General features: G+C 32.4%; 1 protein-coding gene across 1 annotated transcript in view; it reads right to left on the reverse strand.

Moving 5' to 3' along the window:
* Positions 1–24,254: 24,254 nt before the first annotated feature.
* Positions 24,255–25,239, reverse strand: part of LOC106881002 (HMG box-containing protein 1) — a 72,483-nt gene continuing 71,498 nt past the window's right edge. The window contains exon 12 of the mRNA XM_089361632.1: positions 24,255–24,370. Coding sequence (XP_089217758.1) covers position 24,370 — 1 coding nt within the window. The 3' untranslated portion in view covers positions 24,255–24,369. The remainder of the gene's footprint in view (positions 24,371–25,239) is intronic.

Raw genomic sequence — 25,239 nt, forward strand, 5'->3', positions numbered from 1 at the left:
GTGTTAGGAAGGGCATCCAGCTGTAGAAACTCTGCCAAATCAGATTGGAGCCTGGTGTAGCCATCGGGTTTCACCAGTCCTCAGTCAAATCGTCCAACTGATGCTAGCATGGAAAGCGGACGTTAAACGATGATGATGATGAATACATCTATGTAGAAAGTATTAGCTTCTGATGCAAATGCTAACTTTTGAAATGTGAAGATTATCTCAAACAAGACAAATGAAGTTATATAAGTTGTTCTATTTCTTGCCTGTGTAGGAATATCATTACATGCCATGTTTATTTCTTTGAATATCAATATGAGAAATAAGTTCTTGGACATTGGTTATTTAAAATATTAGAGTTTTCTAATGTATAGGCACAGGTATGGTTGTGTGGTTAAGAAGTTTGTTTCACAACCACATGGTTTCATGTTCAGTCCCACATTGTTGCACCTTCAGCAATTTTCTTTCAAGAATAAGGCCTCTTGGCCAACCAAGCCTTAATAGCAGAAACTTTAAGCCCTGTGTGTCTGTTCATATCACCTTGTCTTGACCCCACATGTTAAATGTAAACAAACATCACTCATAAAAGCAGTATCATTCATTTGGAATCTTCTGTGAAATCATATCTGGCCATTGAGCTGTTCATTGTTCAAAGGAATGGGGGAAATATTACCTTGTTTCATAACAGTTGACAATTAGCAACAAGAAGAGCATCCAGTTGCAGCTGTAGAAAATATGCCTCAACAAATTTCAACTGAACCATACAAGCATAGAAAAGTGGACACCAAAATGATGATAATGTAAGCCTTTTCAGTTTCTTTGTTTTAGTTTTTTTTTTATGTCCATTTTTCCATACTGATATGAACTGGATGAGATTTCTTGGAAATATGCTAACCTGTACTTGTCTTCAAGTTAGATATTTCTCATTCATAGGTCTTTATACATAAAAACTGCCTATCTGTCGGATATAAGGAACATAAATACATATTGCTACTGTTCCAAGCAGTCTCAATGCAAAGACAAACATACTTGCAGCACAAACACACACATCAAACATCTAGTTTTTGTTTACCAAATTTCACTCACAAGGAATTGGTTAGTCCAAGGCTATTAGTAGGTGTCAGACAGCAGGACCAAACCTAAAACAATGTACTGTGAACTTCCATATTTCATTTTGACCAATTCTAGAGACTAGCATCTAAACTGGTTACCATTTAGGAAAGCAATAAATTGAAGACTTCTTTAACATGTTTTTTCTCAATGTATCAGATACAATATATACTCAAGTATTGTAGTGTCATCTTCATTTTCAAACAGCTTTATTTACTAAAGGAGCTTTTGCACACTGATCCAACATGCTAGACATACCAGCCAGATTCCTTCAACATTCTACCAGCAAAGACAATGCCCTGGATAAACAAAAATAGGATGGCCACTGCTAGAACGTCTTTGAGCTGACCTGTGGTTAACCACTTTCTGGTTGGTATTCTGCAGCCAAGGATTGTCGTTTCTTTTGTATAATTCATGCAAGCACTTGTCAAATGCTTATAACTCTAATTTTACTCTACATAAGAGTAATATTCTCTTTTCACTCTAAAGCAAGATCTTTATAATAATAACAGATGAGCAGAATAAATTTTGAGTCTCTTGATAACAGACAATTTCAGTGCCTTTATAGAAATTGAGCATCTCATTGACTTGCAAATATTCTGACCACCTTTGCTGGACAAATAACTATTTGTGATCTCGACTGACACCACCAAAAATACAGGATGGTTTCTGCATCTATAAGTCCATTCATTACACCAAGCCAGAGTAAAGCCTATGGTCACATAATCTCCAAAGGTTTGGTTGATCCTTCCAGTGTAACAATATCCAGATGATCGGAACATGTGACTTGATAAGATTGGGATCCTGTTTGTAAACCCAAGCCCCACTCTACTCCTGCCTTCAAAAAACCATCCTCTAAAGATGCATTGAAATTGATGTAACCTGATAAAAAGCTGGCATGAGCAAAAATGATTACATTTAGATATAAGTGAAAAGCTTTATGTTTATATCACAAGGAAGTATTATGCAACTTTTCCCAAAGAACACATGTGAGGCATTTCCAGCAAGCAAATAGATGGTATGCTATGATTAACAATTTGAGAATTTACCACTGTGCAACTGTAGACATCACAATATGATATATTGGGTTGGTGCATAATTATTGCGGCTTATTTACAACAAATTTTATTCAACAAAAACAATAACAACATGTAACAAAAACATCTTTAAATGATTATTCCGGAACATATTCACCATCTACTTTAATTACTGCTTTCCATTTGCTTGGCAGATGGTCAGACCGTCATTTAAAGATATTTTTGTTAAATATTATTGTTTTTGTTGAAAAAAGCCGCAATATTTCTATCAGATTGTACTGAATTTATTTGGAGACAGATTAAAATATTTCTCATTTACTTTTACTCCTTTGATACACAGCCTACTGACTAGTTTCCCATTTCCCTAATTCATATGAGCTGGTTTGGTACTACTGTTGGTAAAGAGTATATCTAGCTATCTGTCTATCTTAGTCTCAGAGACTAAGATAGAGATGTGTTGTTTTTTGGTACCAGGTCATAATGTTTGGTACCAGCCACATTGTGTGATGTAATCCTGCTGCCTCTGACTGCCCAAGCCACTGTATAGACTGCCCTACCTCTTTTTCCCTGCTAATCATTTATGAAGCTTAAATCTGAGTAACAATGGAATGCTCTACATGTGCAACAGAGCTGCCTCTCATTTCTACACAGAGGGGACAAGCAAGGACAGACAAACGGATTAAGTCGATTACAGCGACCCCAGTGCGTAACTGGTACTTATTTAATCGACCCCGAAAGGATGAAAGGCAAAGTCGACCTCGGCGGAATTTTAACTTAGAACGTAACGGCCGACGAAATACCGCTAAGCATGTCGCCCGATGAGCCAACGTTTCTGCCAGCTCGCCGAGCTGCTTCTACAAATACACAGACTGCTTCTACAGAGCTGCTTCTACAAATACACATACTCCAACGTCTTGTCCATAAAGATAGTCTCCTCACTCTGCTTTACTGTCACTATTACAATGACTTCTTGCAGCTGGTTGTTCATTAGCTACTGCCACTCAAGCCCTCCTTATTTCTTCTCATTTTTCATATTCAGTCCACTCAACTGCAAAACCCTCCAAGTCCCATGCTCATTCTCAACAGCCCCTAGATACAGCTCTTTCCTCCACACGATACCTTTAAAAAGGGAGAAAATTGCGATAAATCTGATCAAATATACTTGAAATAAATATTTTAAAATTATAATCACTTTCACCAGCACAGACTGGTTGAAAGAAAAACAAAGTGGAAAAACCATGTTCGCTTCTATAGTATTAAATTTATTAGGCAAAATATATCTGTTCTCTGGCAGAGTCAAATTTTGAACGAACAAAGGCTAAATGCTTGTAAGCTTACAAGAACAATTACGAGATCAAACAAGTTGTTTTAAAATAGATTTCACAGAAAATAATATATAAATAAATAATAAAGGGAGAATAAAAAAAAAAAGTGGATGGAAAATGAAGGAGAGAAATCTTACTGAAGTTGAAGAAATAAGAAATTTAGAGAAGAATAAATTATTCAAATCAGAAAGAAATAAAATAAAACAAATAAATACATGCTCCTGTTTTTTTTAAGGGTTTTTTTGTTATTTTTTTTTTCAATAAAATTTAATAAAATTTCTGTATTGCAAACTTCGCAAATATAGTCATGCTCATTTTTTTCTTTTAATTTATATTATTTTATTTCAATTTATATGCTGCTGTATGAACTACATGGAAGTAAACCAGTGTTTACACTTCGATGACCTAGTTTATAAAGATGAAAAATTTATAGATGAGTCTTCAAAAGAAAAAAGAAAAAAAAAAAAAAAAAAAGAGAATGATTAAATGTATGACTCTCCTGCAATATATATATATTTCTATGTACACATAAAATATTAGTTCTCCCTCAGAAAACACAAAGCCTGTTAAATTTCTGAAAAACCTCAACCCTGAAATATAAAAATGTAACAATTTAAATATATTGATGGAAAAATATAACAAGGAATTTCATAAAATCCACCTTTTAAACTCACTAGATTAGGTTTGATATTAAGCATTCCTCAATAATTTAGAAAACAATTCTTTAAAAAGACAAGCAGTTTATACCAAAAATATCATATTTTATGGTTATTTCCCAATGAACATATGGAAGAGTTTGTGCGTATGCACACACATGCACACACACGCACACAGATGTATACATTTGATATATGTTTGCATATTTATGCATATATATGCTTCATATATATGTGTGTGAGATATATTTATACACACACACACACACACACACACACACACACATATATATACATCCATCCATATATATATATATATATATATATATATACATATATACATATATATATATACATTCATTCATATATATACATCCATCCACACACACACACATATATACATACATACACACACATTAATATATATATATATATATATATATATATATACACACACACACACACACATATGTGTGTGTGTGTGTATGTATTGTTTCTCAGACACACGCATAAGATAGGGCTAAACGTGACAGCAGTAAGATTGTAGGTAACATGACACAAAGTAAATCTGAACACTAATATTAGAATATTAGGAACAATAGTAGAAATTTCATTCATTCACGAATTAATATTTTTTTTTAAGTAATATACATATACTTAAAAAATATATAAAAGTTTTCTTTTATTTATTCAACTGTTTTTAGTGAAACTGTCTTACAGTAATTCAGCTATATATTATTTATGCAAAATAGTTTCCATGAAATAAAGTATAATTTGGCAAGGGAACTTTAAACATTATGTTTAGTATTGGAAACTTCAGTAATTCTGAAATAAAAGCAGCTCTAGTGTAACAAATAAATATATATATATATATATATATATATATATATATATATATATATATATATATGTATGCAGCTCTAGTGTAATGAATATTATTAAATACACAAAGCATATACATTAGTATATGTATTTAATAATATATATATATATATATATATATATATATATATATATATATATATATATATATATACACATACACACGTGTGTGTGCATGTATGTATATAAATGCATATATATCTATATATATATATATATACATATATATATAAATGTATGTATATACATATATGTATGTGTGTGTGTGTATATGTATACACACACACACACATATCTCAAAACAAACTAGACACTCCTTATTATACCATTTTATCTGTATGGACACTACTTGATGCTTCAAACTTGTTAATATATTATTATTTTCCATATCAGATTATAGTATATTGATTGTTTATAGCAACTGGCCATGACGCAAACACCAGAAGCAAAAGAGTTGTCTGATCTTCAAAGAGGGCAAATTGGGGGCAAACTGAAGGAGGACTTGGCCAGCATAAGATTGCACAAAACCTTGGCATTCTTCTTGCAACAATCAATAGAGTGATTGAACAACACCCTGCTGAGGTCGATCTGGGCCCTTAGACAGGTATCTTTGGGGTTGCAAGCAGATTGTTGAAATGAAACAGTCCTCTTGTAAGGCCGCTGATGTCGCAAAGTAACTCCAAATGAATCAGAAAACTTCTGTGAGAATTTCTATTAACTTGGCTACTGAATTAAAAGTAATAATATATTAAGTTTTAAGCACTACATAGTGTCCACACAAATGAAACAGTATAATGAAGTATATATACATACACAGAAACTTTTTGTGTTTGTTTAAGTATATATATATTATACCTGCAAAAAATTAGCTAGTCATAAGAGCTAATAATTTATTTACCAGATAATAATTTATTTACCACATAATAATTTATTTATGAGCAAATATTAGAAAATATCTCCAAAGCAAATACCCAATATATTGCTCATATCAATTTCATGGATTAAATATCTTCATTTGCCTTGATATATACACCTTTATTCATCAACAGGGTTAAACTCTATTAAAAATGTTAACACTGCTACCAAGACTACTGAGAAGTTAAGGCTTAAGTTGGTGACAGCAGTTAAAAAACAGGATTGCCAAAATAAAAAATTGCTTCACTGAGCTGATGGCAAAACTCGGTATCTTGGCTTCACCTAATTAAATACTCAGTTCTGTTTATAAATAAATGGTAATTAATGTAATACAAAAATAGTCATCCATTAATTTTTTTATAAAAATAATTTTCCTGACAGCCCACAAGAACTAAATCATCTACTTTCTAATAGAAACTGAGGACAGTGAAAAGGGAGGGAGTGAAATGTTTTCATCTAACACTATTTCCAGAGTGTTCAGATTACACTCTAATTATTATTAACATTATTATTATTATTATGAACCATATTAATCAGTCTTACATTCAGTTAACTACAAGAACTACATGCCATTCAATGTTCAACTCTACCCAGCAGATGGGAGTCATATTCTTCATTCATACTTTATAATTTATCAATACCAAGATAACGTATTTTTGTTTGTTTGTTTTTTTTTGTTTTGTTTTTGTTTTTATCCCAAAAGATTCTGTTAACATTTCATACTAAAAAAATTATTAGCCACATAGTGGTAGATATTCTTCAATTATAAACCAAAGTGTATATAATAGACAAAAATCAATAAACGCGTTGTTGCACTATGTCCCACAAATCTACAGTAAACAATGGAAATCAAAGATATTCTCAGCAAAATCAGCCAGACATAATAGATGTCAATATATCAACAAAATAACCAACATAATTGCTATTCTGGGAGTGGGAGTCGTATGGGGGGGAAAATTGCAGTTTTGTCACTTATTTTTCTTCTTTTTTTTTTTTGTAATATTTTATATTTTATATATAACCCAGAACCATGATAATAGCTTAGGAGTGAAATTTAGGATTTCTGTTTTCTGTGAATCAATTCCGATAAAACGTTTCCCAGCTGCTTTGCATACTATGGCAACACCATTGCTATGTTTTCATTATTCTGTGTAACGTCCTTTCTTTTTTATTTCAGATTCTTCAGTTTTTGGGTGAACCACACTAATAGTGTCTCTCCTCTCTAAGAACAATGGGATGAGGAAAAGGCCTTAATGATGAACAGAAAGTCTGTCATCATCAAGGAAAGTGCTAAAGGAACCTCTCTTCATGTCATTGCAGAGAAGTTAGGTCGTCATGTGGACATGGTTAGACAATTACTGAAGGACTCTTCGCCAAAGAAGAAATGGTCCAATTGTGGAACCTCCAAGACTGTCACAGCTAGGGATTTAAGACATATTGGCCGCAAGTTACATGGGAAACTTGGACAAACAAGTAAAACCATTTTCACCGCCTCCGGACTTCTTCATGTACCGAAAACCACCAGAAATTGTATCCTCAGGACCATGACTTCCGTGCGAGGACCCTTGAAACTGCTTCCTTTAACATCCCGTCACAGGAGTTTGAGGCTTCAATGGGCCCAAAAGTACATAAGTTCTGTTCTGTTCACTGATGAAACCAGGGTGATCCTTACTAAGGTCTTACAGCATACACGGTGAAAGGTCAACGGTGTGGCCGCCAGCATCTCTGGATCTTAACCCTATCAAAAATCTTTGGTCCATCATTAAACAAGATGTTTATGCCGATAGACGTCAATTTACGTCAAAAGATGTCTTATGGGCAACCATCAAAGATGCAGCAGAGGCTGTCCAACCTGCTACAATTAAGAAATTGACAGATTCCATGACTAATAAGGTTTTTGAAGTTATCCATCGAAATGGTGCTCATGTGGCTAAATAATTCATTATGTCAATAAATGTTATAATATTATCATGGTTTTCTGTTAAATATATACTCAATGTATGTTTAATATGTATCATTACTCTTCATTTTCTGGAAAAAAATGTCTAGATGGGCTATTTTCATTCAAAAGCTATTAGTGTGGTTCATCTAAAAACTGAAGAATCTGAAATAAAAAAGAAAAGACGTTACACAGAATAATGAAAACATAACAATGGTGTTGCCACAATGTGTAAACCAGCTGGGAAAAGTTTTATCAAAATCGATTCACAGAAAACCAAGAAATCCTAAATTTCATTCCTAAGCCATTAGCGTGGTTCTGGGTGTGTATGTATGTACACACATATATATATATACATATATATATTTATTTATTTACACATATATATATATATATATATATATATTTAATTTTTTAATTTTTCAACTATTGAATTCTTTTAGAAATATTTAAAATATGATAAAAAACTGAAGAAAACCTGTCCTAATTAATGCTATGATATCGCATTAGTAATTAGTTGTCAATTATGTATAAAAATAAAAAAAGCATGAAAATGTAAGAAGTGAACAATGAAACCTTTGATAAATTCTATACGTATGCATGTGTACTTTGGAAATAACATTTCGTCAATGCATGTGTGGATAAACATTTAACAGTGAAAGTTTATCATTTTTCTATTAAGATACAAAACTTAATTAATCTGAGAAAAAAGTGACCCACATTGCTCTTATGAGCTTCTTAAAGATATCCATGGAGTTAGATACAAGCTGAAATTCAAATGCAAAAGTTCATCTATCCTCATGTTCCTTCTAGCAAAAAAATAACTTCAAATAAAACTGGTTTAAAATATTTCTCATGGACTTAACCACACATACAAACATGTCTATACAACAATTATATATGCATGTGCATGTATTTTTTTTACTTCTCTCACTCACTCACTCTCTCTCTCTCTCTCTATATATATATATATATATATGTATGTATTGCATTTTGTGAACAATAGCTTTGTTGACTACAGGTTTTCAATGGGTAATCATGGATTCACTTTTATAAGGGCAAGAGCGTCAAGGGAATGTCTGTGCAAATTGAGCAGAAAAATAGTACAGGGTGTTTTACTTCAAAAGTATAGTTAATCAGTTTTATCCCCAATGTTTTCATCTTTTTTCCGATATACATACATGCATATATAACTACACAGCTTGATCTGTGCCATGAATATATTATTTATATTATATACATATATATACATATACATACATTCATATATGTTCATATGCGTGCATTAAAGTGTACCCTAACATATATGTTAATTTATGGTGTAAACAACAGCCTAAATTCAATTTCCTAAGTATTGCATTTATGCTTGCTTGCCTTTCATTTCTATTCAATTTCACATATATAAATATATACCAACAATTTGTTATACATTGCGTTAGCAGCATCCCCGATATCATTAATCTAATATAATTTCCCATATCATCATGCATTACAGTTGTCATCAGAGTACCAAGACCATATCGTCTGGAATCTTCAACTCCCCAGCCCACCCCAACCACTTTTCATAGTCTGTTGTTGCACTGTTTATCCTCTCCTGTTATCTAACAGAAGACCTTCCTGAAGCTTTCATTATCCATCTCAACCCCTTTCCATCTTTTACAATTACTTTCAGTGTGATTCATTTGTTGAAGTCTTCAGTAACTTTCACTACAGTGCATCACTTCCTTTATTTTTTTTTTTTTTTTTGGTGCTACCTTCCTGAACAATCTGTAAAATTTGCAGCCAAATCTATCTCAAACTATACCCCATTGCTTTAAAAAGGAAAAGACACATTGGATAATGTAGTCTTTGGTATATGAAAAGACAGAACTGTCATGTTAGGAATGCTTTTCGTTATATGTCTTTCTGACCAGCACTGACATGGGCTAAACAAAGCCACCACTTTATTAAGTGAGTAACTAGCAATAAATACCCTAATGTTTATTTTTCAACATCCCAGCCCCTATCCAAAATTTTCCACCTTTTCTTCTCTTCATTACACTCTAACTTCTCTGAGAAGAATTTTCCTTGCTAATTTGCACATTTCATCCACTAAACAATAACGATGAAGACAATGATGATACTGCCACTAACGATGGTCATGGTTTGAATAATCTTATTATATTCTAAGCCAGCATTATGTACTGATTAAACATCATTCAGTTATTATTATTCTGGATTTAGTCATTGGACTGAAGCTATGCTGGGCACCACATTAAAGAGTTATTGATTCCAGTACTTATTCCAGTGTGATACTTATTTTATCATTCTTAATTTAAGCCATTGAACAAACACTGGCTCTGGTTTTTCCAGTCAAAATGTAAACATAGATACACACAAAGATAAAGATATATATATATATATATATATATATATATATATATATATGTAAGCACCACCGTTCGAGCGTGATCGTTACCAGCGTCGCCTTCCTGGCACCTGTGCCGGTGGCATGTGAAAAGACATTCGAGCGAGGTCGTTGCCAGTGCCGATGGACTGGCTCTTGTGCAGGTGGCACGTAAAATACACCATTTTGAGCGTGGCCGTTGCCAATACCGCCTGACTGGCCTTCGATCCGGTGGCACGTAAAAGCACCCACTACACTCTCGGAGTGGTTGGCGTTAGGAAGGGTATCCAGCTGTAGAAACTCTGCCAAATCAGATTGGAGCCTGGTGTAGCCATCTGGTTCATCACTCCTCAGTCAAATCATCCAAACCATGCTAGCATGGAAAGCAGACATTAAACGATGATGATGATATATATATATATAGATAGATACACATACATATATATATATATACCTAGATGGTCAGTAACCTGGGTAGTCCAAAAGACCCAAAGTTACACTAAACTCGTCAGGCTGAGACTGTCTAGAGTTCTCCAAGCTAACAGTATAGTATTAATCTTATCTTGTGTAATATCCGAATCTTTTCTAACCACAGCAAGAGCCTTATCAAGTAATATTGACAACATTTACAAGTAGTAAAATTTACTATGTTGAACTGCATGAACAAGGTATTGCTTTTTATTTCAAAGTTGTTCAAACCAGAGTATCATCTCCTTGATACTCTCCTGGAGGCTCAGACTTGTGTCTTCCTTAACCTCGGCAATTACCCTATCTAAAAGATTCTTACTAATACAGCCAATATCTGATTTTGAGGGGTGAATGAGCTTAACATATACATATAACACACATGCAGTTTCAATCAACCAACTTCCACTCACAGTAACACTAGTCAACCCAAGATTTTAGTAACCCAATACCCAAAGTCCTACACAGTGGAATTAAATGCTGTACCACATTGCTACAAAGTAAACTTCTTAACCATATAGCCTTGTCTGTATCACACAGTCAAACTAAGAATACCAGAAACCAGGTAACTGAGTAAATAGACAATGAAAATAACAGGGGTAATCAACCAATACAGTAAGGTAAATATGATCAGGAATAATTTCACTAGTTTCAGCACCACCAGATCAATAATATTATTGTTATGCTGTTAGTCATATTCTTTACCAACATTTCATTTTCAGCAGTTATATTATTACAGTATCTCAATCAACAATTTAAAATCTCAAAGATAATTGATCACTACCAACATCTCTCTCTCTCTCTCACTCTCTCTCTTTATATATATATATATATATATATATATATATATATATATATATATATATATATATATATGTGATACATACACAAAAGTAAACAGCTATATATTCTCAGTAGCAACAACCACTGTAATTATTATGATGGAAATTAAAAAGAACACCCAATTCTGTTTACAACAACAGTTAAAACCACAACTTTTAAAGGAACTGTCCTACTATACAGACATTAAGAAAATTTATGTAATTTACTATAGTTTTTAAAGCAGTTCTTTGAACTTAAACTTTCTCCTTTCATCTCATTCTTCCCAGTGACTATATACATTTATAAATATTTTACTTATGTAACTTGCAAGTTGAAAAAAACTGGAGTCTTGTGAATTTGTATTAGCTCTGCTTCATATATTCATAAATAACATTCCAAGAATGTAATTTTATAAATGCAATTATGAAAATGTGAAAACTTGCAATGGAAAACTGTACTTATTAACTGATGTCAAAATAGTCATTTAGTATCATCCAAAATATTAATAATAGATGATGTCATTACCGCATTGCATTTCCAAATCTTACACTGAACATAATATTATCTTCCAACGCAATATATTAGTTTCCTATTTCTATATTGGACATGTTACAACAGAATTTCTTGTGACTGTTAACAAGAATTGAGCAGAAAGTACCACAGATTTTGACAACCAGTACCACAGATTTTGACAACCAGTATCACAGTACCATTTTGGAAAAGAAAGGAGTATATCTTTGCCCAACCCAATTAGTGTGTCACTACATGATATTCTTTGAACTCATTCTTGACACTTGATTGTGCAATATCATATCCAACCAATGTGGACTTATTTAAGGTAGTAAAACAACCACTGACATTCATGTTGTCTGATTAAATTACAGAGAAGCACTAAGAACTAATTGCAAAGCATTTTGAAGGAATAATATCAAAGATAATGAGTCAAGAAAGTTATATTTACTGGGAAATAATTTCAAGAAGTTAACACAATAATTACTCAAAATTTTGTATTGTTCCTATTTGAATTTTTAGGAAATCCAGAATCTATTGCCTGATATTACTAACATGAGAATGTCAGAAAAAAGATTTTTAAACAACAAATTCTCCATATAAAAGCCTTCTTAGAATGATAACCCACTATAACAAAAGATAACAAAATGAAGATTTATGATCAAAAGAATTGAAGAGAGTTTTCTGCTTCAATGCATTCAGATTTGGGAAGTCTCAGGAAAATTTATTTTACAGCCTAAGATCTACTTCTTTAATACAGAGGTAGTTTAAATGGATCTACAATAGGGCATCATTCCATCTATTATCGAACTTAATGTGAAAGCTAACATGCTATGACCTGATCTAATTGCAACTTTGGACTACATCTGCTACTAAATCACATCACATTTTTAATCAATGTTCATATTTTACATCCAACAACCTGTACTCAATTCTCCTCTGGCTTTACACTCATCTAGCATCTTAACTCAAGGGCTAACAAAATCAGCAGTTCTTGTACACTGTTAACAACATCCAATCAAACAACAGTAGAAAGAAATAACATCTTTCAGTATTTATCATCATCATTCATAATTCCTTGTCTTGCGAGTTACATGGTGACCCTGCCAGTTTTTCTACCTGGCCAGCTCCTGTGAACCGTCCTATCCATGCATGAATGCATGGAAGATGGATGTTAAACAATAATAATGGCAATGATGATGATTCACATCATAAGGACATGACCACAAACAGCTAATGATTTTGAGAAATATTAACAGGAATTCATCCTTATTGTATATAAATGGATTGGATTTCATAGTTTTGAGAAATTAAGTTTTAAGTTTTTAATCAAATATAAATATATATAGTAGTGGTTCTGGTTTTACAAGCCTGTATCAAAGCAGCTGCTCTGTGATAATACCCAATACCAACTTTCAGGGCTAAAAATAGAGTTATAAATAGATCAATCAGAGAGTCTATTTAACCAAAGTGATCAGCAGAGACAAATTTTAAGGCACATGGGGAGTTATCACTGACAAGAAAGTTGTCAAAATGGTACAAAGTTATAAAAAAAATAATACAGGTCTTTCAGAGAACAAATTTACATTGACACCTCATACATACGTATAAATGTCTTAACTTGTGGTAGTATATGACAGATTATTATAAGAGATTATGCAGCATGAGACATGTCAGTAGTTTGTTTAAACTTACACTGGAAAGTGAGGAAACAATGCAGCTAATGAAAGTATGAAATTAGATAAAGAGCATACTGAGCTATCATATGACAGTCAAACACCATATATATAATCTTACTTATTTCAAGAAAATGCAAGACTTACCACAATTTATCCACTTAAGATAATCAGTAACCTCATGACAATATCCATGACGCAACTTTATCATTGCCATTTGATAACTGAGAAAACAAATTTATGTAGAATTATGCATAAACAAAATAACAGGGCCACCCACATATTTAGAGAATGTTTCAAAGAGTCTCATCAAGAAAAACAACTATATCATATATTAGCAAGAAGACAAGGTGGTACAGTAAAAAGGCAGTTGTATAACCACACTCATAACCACACTCAGAATTGATATAAAAGTAGGTGGGTTTTCAAAGTCATAACTTTCAACAAAAGAGAGAGGAAGGGGAGAGAAGGGGAAGGGGAGAGAAGGGAATGGGGAGAGAAGGGAATGGGGAGAGAAGGGAATGGGGAGAGAAGGGGAAGGGGGTGTATAATAGTCATATAAAATAGGTAGAAATAGGTTATAGTGTTATACTTTACAGTTACAACAGTCCATAACATATCATAGTATCAAGAATATGGGATAGATAAAATTATCATAAAAGGTTACGGAGACACAGCTACAACTGTCAGAGAGTTACAACTAAAACATTCTAAAGAAATATGAGTATTGTAGCTTGCATTTTCTATTATGCAAAAGAAATGTCACTCTTATATATATTATACACTAAAACTGAAAAAATAAATAAAATAAAATAGTTATTCAAAACAAAATATTTTGTTTATTTGTTTTGTTTTTTAATTTGATTTCATATATTTTGATATGAATCCCAGATATCCAAATCAGAAAGATTTTCATTACTAGATTTACTGATCAGATTTATTCAAGATTCAGTATAAATAACGATGATGATGATTTCTAACATAGGCACAAGGCCACATGTTTTGGAGGAGGTGTGTAATTTAAATTCATCCTAATACTTGACTTAAACTTATTTTACCAACTCCAAAAGAATGAAAGGCAACGTTGGTCTGACAGAAGTGAACTTCGAACAAAAGTGGATGCAAACAAATACTGCAAGGTAAAGTATTTGCCATCCATTACCTAATAATAATAATAATAATAATAATAATAATAATAATAATAATAATAATAATAATATGACAGTAGACGAACTAAACAGCTTAGACAGAAAGACAAGGAAGTTGCTAACTAGACATGGGTTACTCCACCCAAAAAGTGACACAGACAGACTGCATGTACTAATAAAAAGAGGGAGAAGAGGACTTATTGGATGCGAACACAACATTAGAGCAGAAGAAAACAACATAGCATGGTGTGTAAAAAATGCCACAGAACCGCTAATATTAGAAGAAGGTCAGGCTTGTGTAGGATGAAAGATTGCAAAGATAAAGCACTATACAAGAAATTGAAAACGAATGAAACTGAAAACAGGTGGGTAAAGAAAAGAATGCATGGTCAATTCCATAGAGATGTTGAAGACAGACAGAGAAAAAAGATGGCTGTGGATGACTAAAAGTGATTTAAAACCAGAAACAGAGGCTCTAATCTGTGCTGCCCAAGAGCAAGCACTAAGAACAAATTACATAAAATACAGAATACACAACACAGCAGAAAGTGATAAGTGCAGAATCTGTGGACAAAACAAGGAAACCATATAGCATATTACCATCCAATGTATGCTACTAGCCCAGAAGGAATATAAGAGACGCCACAACAATATAGCCAGGCTTGTCCATTGGGCACTTTGCAACAAGTATGGACTTGACAGTGCAAAAAATTGGTACGACCACAAACCTGAAGGCATTGTCGAAAATAGAAGTGCAAAGATCCTATGGGATTTTATGATTCAGTGTGACCATGAGATAGAGAATAGGAAGCCAGACATAGTCTTAATTGAGAAAGAAAATAAACTATGCTGGATCATAGATATAGCATGCACAGCTGACAAGGTATGCGATAAGGAAGAAAGAAAAGTTGAGAGGTATGACAGGTTAGCTTGGGAAGTTAAGCAGTTGTGGTCAATGTAAAAGGTAGCAGTAGTACCAATAATTGTTGGTGCCCTGGGAACAGTGAGCAAAAATCTCGAGAAGTACGTGGAACAAATAGGGGCTGCAATAAGGGTGGAGCACTTGCAGAAAACAGCACTGCTTGGAACCACTCGGATATTCTGGAAGGTGCTCGAAAAATAAGAGGTGTTACCTTAGTTCACTGATAGTGAGCAGCTGACACTGTAGAACATCTCCAGCGTTAGAAGCTGTGCAAAGGCAATGATGATAATAATAATAATCATTATTGAGTTATAAATAGATCAATCAGAGAGTCTATTTAACCAAAGTGATCAGCAGAAACAAATTTATGGCACATGGGGAGTTATCACTGACAAGAAAGTTGTCAAAATGGTACAAAATTATAAAAAAAAATAATACAGGTCTTTCAAAGAACAAATTTACATTGACACTCATCTCTCTATCTATTACATTTCTGCTGAGTTACCAGTCCTTTATATAAACTAATAATAATAATAATAATAATAATAATAATAATAATAATAATAATCCTTTCTACTAAAGGCATAAGGACTGAAATTTGGGAGGAGGGGAACTAGTTGATTACATCGCACCCAGTATTTCACAGGTACTTATTTCACTGACCCTGACAAGATGAAAGGCTAACTTCAACAGAATTTGAACTCAGGGCGTAATGCTAGAAGAAATGTTCCTAAGTATTTTGTCCAGTGCAGTAATGATTCAGCTAGCTCGCAGCCATTTTATTATTATTATTATTATTATTATTATGATTTCAAATTTTGGTCCAATGCCAGCGAGTTCAGAGGAGGGGGTAAAACAATTATCCCAGTGCTAAACTGATACTCATTTTATCAATCCCAAAAGGATGAAAGGCAAAGTCAACCTTGGCAGAATTTAATAATAATAATTATAATGGTAATAGCTTATTAAAAAGACACAGGATGAATTTTTATAAGGGAAGTAGTATAATTGATTAAACAAGCAGGATTTGAAATTAGAAGCAGTAACTGAATGCAAAGCACCTAAAGTAGCTCTCAACCATCTATGCCATTTTTACCACTACCACCATCATGACGACGATGGCGACAATGACGATGATGATGGTGGTGGTGGTGGTGGTACTTGAATGTTTTCCACGATAATTAACAATCAAGTATCAAAGCTTATAATGTGTGGAAAGGGACCCTGTGAGACCTCTGCCAACAGGCTGCTGTCCGCTCTCACAGAATCAACCAGAGCAAACAAGACCAAGAGCTCTGAGAAGTAAAACAACAACAACAACAACAATAATAATAATAATAAATTCTTTTAACCAGGTGCAATGCTGTTACTGGTAAAGAGCATACTGAATTGATCTCAGTACATTACTAGTTCTTGTTTTAACAGTTTCAAGGTTATGGAAAATTAAAATTGATCCTAGTGAGATTTTGAACAACAAAATATAAGGTACCAAACTTTATATCATACTGTAAGTAGAACTTATTAATCAAGCAGAAAGCTAATTCTTTACAGAAGAAAGAACTGGCAACAGCCAACAGAATCAAATTAGTATCTAAGTCCAATTGGCTAGAATGACTCCTCACAAAGTATAAAATCTTACATTCAGAGCGGAAGAAAATAGATGTAATATTGTTCAGAAATGAGCAGTGCTAATAAAGCTACTCCAACTGAGAAGCAGAAATGGATCATGGACTGGGTTTATAAAGAACTTACTTTTCAATCATGACCACTACCAATAATAATAATAATAATAATAATAATAATAATGATAATGATGATGATGATAATAATAATAATAATAATAATTTTTGATTTAAACACAAGGCAAACAATTTTCAGGGGAGAGGCTTGTCCATACCAATGACCCTGGTATGTAACTGGTATTTTATTTTATTGACCCCAGAGGGATGAAAAAGCGAAGCTGTTCCCAGCAGAATTTTAACTCAGAATGTACAGAGCAAAATAATACTGTAATACTTCTTTTTTTTTTTTTCTTTCTCAGACTCTAACATTTCTGCCAATGCACCACCTTTAGTGACTTCTGATTTAGGTACAAGGCCAGCAATTTTGAAGGGCATGGAAGCCAGACAATTACACCGACTCTGAGTGGTACTTTATTTTATCAATCCCTAAGGGATGACAAACAAAGTTGACCTTGGTGGGATTTGAAGCCAAAGCATAAAGAGCCAGAAGAAACAAGGCGTCTTTTGTGTGATGCTCTAACAATTTTACCAATCCACCACCCTTTATCATAGAAAATTCACAATAATAATTGACAAGTGATATATTTAGGAGGGGAAAGTCTATGATAAAAGAAAAAGCATCTATATAGCTGGGATTGCATATATCTCTTAGGAATTTACATTTTACATTCATTAATTCCTTAACTATGGCACAAGGCCATAAATTTATGGGGAATGGGGTGAGATTGCATAGTGACCATGCCTTCATCAAGAAGATTAGCAGTATAACCAGCAAAAAAATAAAAAAGAACTCAGCTGCAGACATAACTTACTGGAGGTTTACCTTTCATTCTACGGTGCTCATCATATTATAATTTATAAAATTCATTTATATCTCTATACATATATAGATATATATATATATATACATATATACTCTTACCATAATTATCAGAACAAGCCACACTATAGTCTCCATTATGTCTATTGCTAAACCATCTATTATATACTCCAATGTTGGTGGCCAAATCAAACAATATACAGTGTCTTTAAGTAAGACCCAAAAAGAATATACTTCCTATATAGGAGGTCCGTTTCCTCCACCAAAATTAAATATATTTTCAGAAGGATCTTTGAAGGAGATATATCAGTATATTTTAAAACAAGGCGGAGGCACTGATATACTGCCCAAGCATATAGTCCATTATTTATGGCAATATTGCAGGACTTTCATGAAAACCACTGGTAAAAGTGATATATATAGCTACGGTTTACCTATTGAAGGAACAGACGTAGATCCTACAGTCTTCTTTGAAGTCATCCCCTCAGACACATTTGTGACATCATCAAATCACGACCGAATAGGCAATGAGTATTATCATGGCATGACTTTTTATATTGTCATGTTATATAAAGTGGAAAACATTTCTATTTCTGCTGAATATACAGAATATAAGAATTTGATAATGCAGCAATTTAACTCTCACAGGTTGATTTTTCCTTTTCGTTATACTACAGACATGTCATCAACTAATCCACTAAGTCAGATTATCAAATCACCTCAAATTTTTCAACTAATGGCTGCAATGGACTACTTTTTATATCATCACGACCTGTCTCATTTGACTCTGCTGCACAAAGGAACTATTCTTATCCGCTATGAGGGTCTACATATGATTGAGGTGTTGGATCACTTTAGAACTTTATTAAGTTTGGAAGTTGGCGATTTGGCTGGTCATCACCAGTGCAGTAGGATGCAAAGAAATGAACCGCCTCTTCAAATCTCTTCCGGAGTATTTCCATATCAGAGATCTCTAGGCCTGGTAGATAGAAGTATATTTTCAGCAGGTGCTAACCCGTACTTACATACTTTTTACACTATGTCAGCCTATTTATACAAAGATCGCAGGTTCATTAATGCACAGAACCTTGAACCCGGTTGCCTTTATATATTTAATTCTCTATATTTAATACTCAATATTTCATACATTCAATACGACATTCAATACTTCATTTAATTTTACTATTTATATTATATTATATATTCCATATTCTATATCCCACATTAATTTTATAAGAATATAAATAAAACATAAAAAACAGACAGAGTTGGAACTCTTTTAAATAATATATTCCTCTATACACGATCATACAAAACCCTTTTTTGTATATTTTTTTATTTTTATTTTTATTCACATATATATACATATATACATATATACATATATATATATATATATATATATATACACACACACACACACACACACACACACACTCTCTCTCTCTCTCTCACACACACACATACACACAATGTATGTAGGTATATGCATAGATTTTTTATATATTTTGTTTAATCTTGTTTTTGTTTCTTTTTTAGTTTTATTAAAGTAACATGATAAATTTGTCCAACATTTTAAAACAACTGATATAAAACTATTCCCCTTAAATAATAAATCAACAAGAATTTTTGTGGTTTTTGATGTTGTTTTTTAAAGTGAGCAAATTATTTTTGTCTGTGAAACAATGAACCCAAAGAAAAGAATAAAAAAAAAATATTCATAGAAGCTTCTTCAAAATTCAAAATCATCAAAAAGATGCAAAAATATGTATTAAAAAAAAAAAGAAAAGAAAACGAAAGAAAAAATCATAACGCCCACCTTCTACTCTCATGGATTTGGCAGATGACTGGAAAAGTCATAAAGTCAACTGTATTGATCTGGTATGTCTATAAACAGACAATCTACCAGATGAAACTTTGATGAAATATGATAACATGAAGAATGATTTCTATGATGATAGAAAGACAAGACAACATATGAAAATAGGAAGAGAGATCTGGCAGAAGAGAGTATATCAACAAGGGCCAAATACACAAAAATCTCCCTCAACATAACAACACTGATTTGCTGAAGGATAACATGGCTTACAACAGAATGTATATACACCATTCAGACATTTAAACATACATTATAAGAGAACACAGATTGCAATACTGAAGTACTGTTGTGATGTTATTACACACTTCAGCATTCTCCTTGTCTTTCACAACTGAGTGGTTAATGTTATGAAGTAGTATTATGTTCCAATAAAATAAGTCAAAGGCTGAAATTCTACAACTAACTCATTCTGACATAGCATTCTAAAATAACAAATTTACATATGTTAATGAAATAAAAATATAAGACCAATTTTGAGCTGAATTACTACATGGTCTAATGTCAAAACCATGCTAACGAAGTCACACTAAATGGCCTATTTCATCAAACATACATATACATTCATACATTTATCCAGTGATACTTAATAGATTTATAATGGTGATAGAGAGTTGACAAGTACTACACTCAAGCTATGGGTAATACAATAAGAGGCCTAGCAGAGCTGCACAAGACTGTAAAATTCGTAAGTCGAAACTTTGCTGCCTTCAAAACATATTACTCTGTATTTTCCTTTCAACTTAATTTAATGGTGGAAAGGTGAATGATAGAAAAGGAAGACGCCAGGTTGGGAAAACCCTTGCTTCAACAATTCATATATAAATAATATCCAAATATGAAAACCAGTAAATCATTCAATTCGTGTCAAGATGGAAGAAAAACTTCAACAATAACAACAAAAGAGCTATAATTGCTACACTTTTTGCAAGCTGTTTATCATTCAGCATCATATAAGCATAGCTCTCTGTCTGAAAAGAACTGTTTCCTTTCTTTTCAGAAAATAAAGTAAAATTGTGAGTAAATTGTAAGCTTCAATGTCTTTTTTAAAAATTTGAGAAAATTTCCATATATTTTAAAATCATAATTCATGATGATGAATACAGTCAAATTAAACTAGTTCTAATAGAAAAATAATAAGGTTTAAGACAATCAACAACTGATCTTTCAGACCAAGTCATTAATACAAAGCTCTGGCCTCAATCCAATATTAGAAGATGAAATGGTTTGATTTGACAACACTTTGTGTGACTAGTCTTTTATCTTCTTTTTGGACAGGTAAAAAAAAAAATTAAAAAAAGAAAACATATTATCATCATCATCATCATTTTAATGCCCACTTTTCTATACTTGTATGGGTCAGATGAAACTCGTTAAGGTAGCTTTTCCTATGGGAGAAAGCTCTTCTTTTTACTGACGCAAGGTAATATTTACCCAAGTCCTCTGAACAACAAAAAGCTTAATGGTCAGACATGTTTTCAAATAGCACACACATGTCAAGATAAGTGGTAAGCACAAATGCTTACTTGCACACACCCACACATATGCAAAGGGATTCTTACAGTTTCACTCTACTTCTCAGACACTTTCCAGCCCATTGCTATAGCAGAAGACACCAGCTGCCAGTATCCACACAGTAGGAATAAATTCTATGCATACAATTTCAAATCAATCATCTTCGCCATACAGTCAAACCTCTGCCTATGCATGACCTGTACCTATGCATTCCTACAAATGTATACACACATAAATTTACACACACACACACACACACACGAACAGACTTTCAAAACCAGTGTTGCCCTTCAGTATCTCTAGTGTATGGAAAGGATGAGAAGGATTATGAGTATTTAAGGGTCAACAGAAAGAAACTAATCAGCATAAATGAAAAATACACCCACCTAACTACCAACATACAATTAATGAGATTGATTTCTATTAAATAAAAATTTTAATGATGATGATGTATAAACAGTGACTTTCATAGTAATCTTTGAATAAATAAGAAATTCTGTGCAATGGGTGTTCTCTGTTTAAATATGTATGCGCATGTATGCATGTGTGCGTTTTATATTTTATATATATATGTGTATGTATGTATGCATATATGTTGTCCACAGTAAGTTTTATATATATATATATATATATATATATATATATATATATATATATATATATACATATATATATATATATATATATATATATAATTATGCATGAACATATGCATGTGTGTAAATGCACATACACCAACACACAGACAAACACACATATTTTTTATTCATTTACATTTTAAAGTAGTAAATCAAGGACAATTAATGAAATTTTTTTTTAACATAAAAGGTTAAAATGTGAAGTTTGTTACTTTCATCTTATAATTTTTATATACACATATGCATGCATGCACATGCACACTCACACACACACATTTGATTCCTTTATAAATTCATAAATCTGATTAGTTTCTTTTGATGTGGCAAAATTTATGATTTTAACATTGGTGTCCTTTTACATGTACATACACATATGTATAATTTAAAGTTAATGTCATTTAACTAAACTTATTAAACTAAATGATCTTAGTAAAAAAAAATCTTTGTCTTTCAAGAAAAGGATTTGATCGCTATTGATCTACACTGCTTTAGAATTCTGAGATGTGTTTCAGCTGGTGGTGAACTGATACCACAAACTGATGGCAAGGCCATTTAAGCCAAATGAAAGATACTTCACAGAGAATTGTTGGTTTGGCAAGCCTTAGAGATCAAAGAGAAGCACTAGTTTTGAAAAAGACAGTTCTTAATAAAAAGAACATGGTACTTACTTCTCTGGATTTTCTCTCATACAGAATGCCATATGCCATGGTAGACAATGATATCTTCATGTAACACATAACTGCTTGCCATCTCCAAAACTTTCTTTCAAGAGTCTCAAATGAGTCGTTCGACAAAAAAGAAAAAAAAAAACTTTCCGTTCTTTGCAGACACTGATGCCAAAACAAAGATTATCTAATATTTTAGCATCTTGACTTATGCAAGCTGCATAATGAAATTTTTTTACCTTCTCTCTCTTTCATTCTCAGTTCGAAAGTGATGTGTGTGTGTGTGTGTGTGTGTGTGTGTCAGTGTGTGGGTACATATATATATATATATATATATATATATATATATATATATATATATATATATATATATATATATATATATATAGTAATTATAATAAAGACAAGACATTTTTAAGACATGAAACAGTAGGAAAATGTAGTCAACTGTCTTGCCCAGGATACAACACAACATCTGCAGTGGGAAAGGAAACAGTTACTTAGTGAGTTATCTCACATGGTTATTACAATAATAATGATGATGATGATTTCTAACAGACATAAGGCCACAAATTTGTGGGGGAGGGGGTGTAGTCGATTTAATCGACCGCATAGTAATTGACTGGTACTTATTTTATCGACTCTGGAAGAATATAAAGCAAAGTCAACTCCAATAGGATTTCAAAATAGAATGTGAAGGAATTTAACTTTATATGGTAAGGTATTTAGTCTTATGCTTAACCGATTTTGTTATCACCTCACCTTAACAACAACAACAACAATAATATTAATAATAATAATGATGATAATAATAATAATAAAATAAATATCAAACATTATAGCCAGAACATCCATAAAAATTTAAAAGAGAAGATACTCTTAAAATGAAATATATACAAAACATAGATTTCATGAAAAAAAAAAGAAAATATGAAAAAATAAGATAGGATCTATCTATTTTGAACCAGATTTCTATTTGGGCTGAAATTTTCAGGAAGATATCAGCCCAAATATTGAAACTATTGCTGCTCAGCTGAGCTACATATTTTATCAATAGTTTGAGATTTTCAGTGAAAATATGTTTTCTTCTTCACACACAAACACACACATATATACAAATATTTTTTATATATACATATATATTATATATATATATATATATATATATATATATATATATATATATATATATATATATATATATATATATATATATGAATAGGTATCTATGTGTAGCTGTGCTTTATGGCAGTGACAAAGCTAGTTGTACACTTTGAGATCAGTAGCTGCCTTCATTGAAGTTGGCTTTACAAAATTGTGTTTTTCCAGCATTGATCTGAAAAAAAAAAAAAAAATTGAAAATAGAAAACCTAAATAACTAATTCAAAGATACCATCTGTATGAATAATAATAGTCAAATTAGTACTACCATTTAATGAAGGGATCATTCAAAAGCTAGCAAAAAGTGTATATGTTATGGGGATAATAGTAATAATAAAACACCCCTACACCCTTCTCACATGATGAGTGGTATGTGGGGGTCACTATAAATACTGTGACATAGGAAGTTGAGGAGAGTGTCAGTCGAGATAGCTATGTCTTACTTGCCTAATTAATTATACTGCTATACTGGAGTGGACGTTATAACAGTCCAAAAGAGGATTACAACAATATATAATATTCTTTTCACTTTGTGAAATGAGTAAAGAAACTCCTAACATCTTTTAGTCTAATTTTGCTCTCATTAGCATAGCCTTTATGATACTGAAAGTGGTATTGAAAGAATTGCTAAGCAACAGTACAAGATAAATAACAATATGCTTAGGCATTTGATAAAAATGTAAAGAGGAATGGGGTGCATGTTTTACAAGACAGCCAATAATATTATGTCTAAACATTTAGTCACTGACTTGGAATCATCAAAATTAATTATGTGCAGAATCTGCTACTGCTAACTTCTAGATTCAAACTTTTCAAGTTCTTAAACTGGTTCTCCAGCATTTTAACATTCACTTTTCCATACTTACATGAACTGGACAGAGTTCATTGAGGCAGAGCTCAGAAGCTGGATGCTCTTCCTGTTGTTAACCCTCACTGGTTTCCAAGCATGGTAATACTTACTCCATCAACAGACAGGTTTTTGCTGAATATTGGAAATGAATGACATTGTTTGTATGACAGTGTCACTTATTCACAGCCAGCACA

This window comes from Octopus bimaculoides, chromosome 1 (genome assembly GCF_046866305.1).
Source record: "Octopus bimaculoides isolate indiv1 chromosome 1, ASM4686630v1, whole genome shotgun sequence".
NCBI classification, from domain to species: domain Eukaryota; kingdom Metazoa; phylum Mollusca; class Cephalopoda; order Octopoda; family Octopodidae; genus Octopus; species Octopus bimaculoides.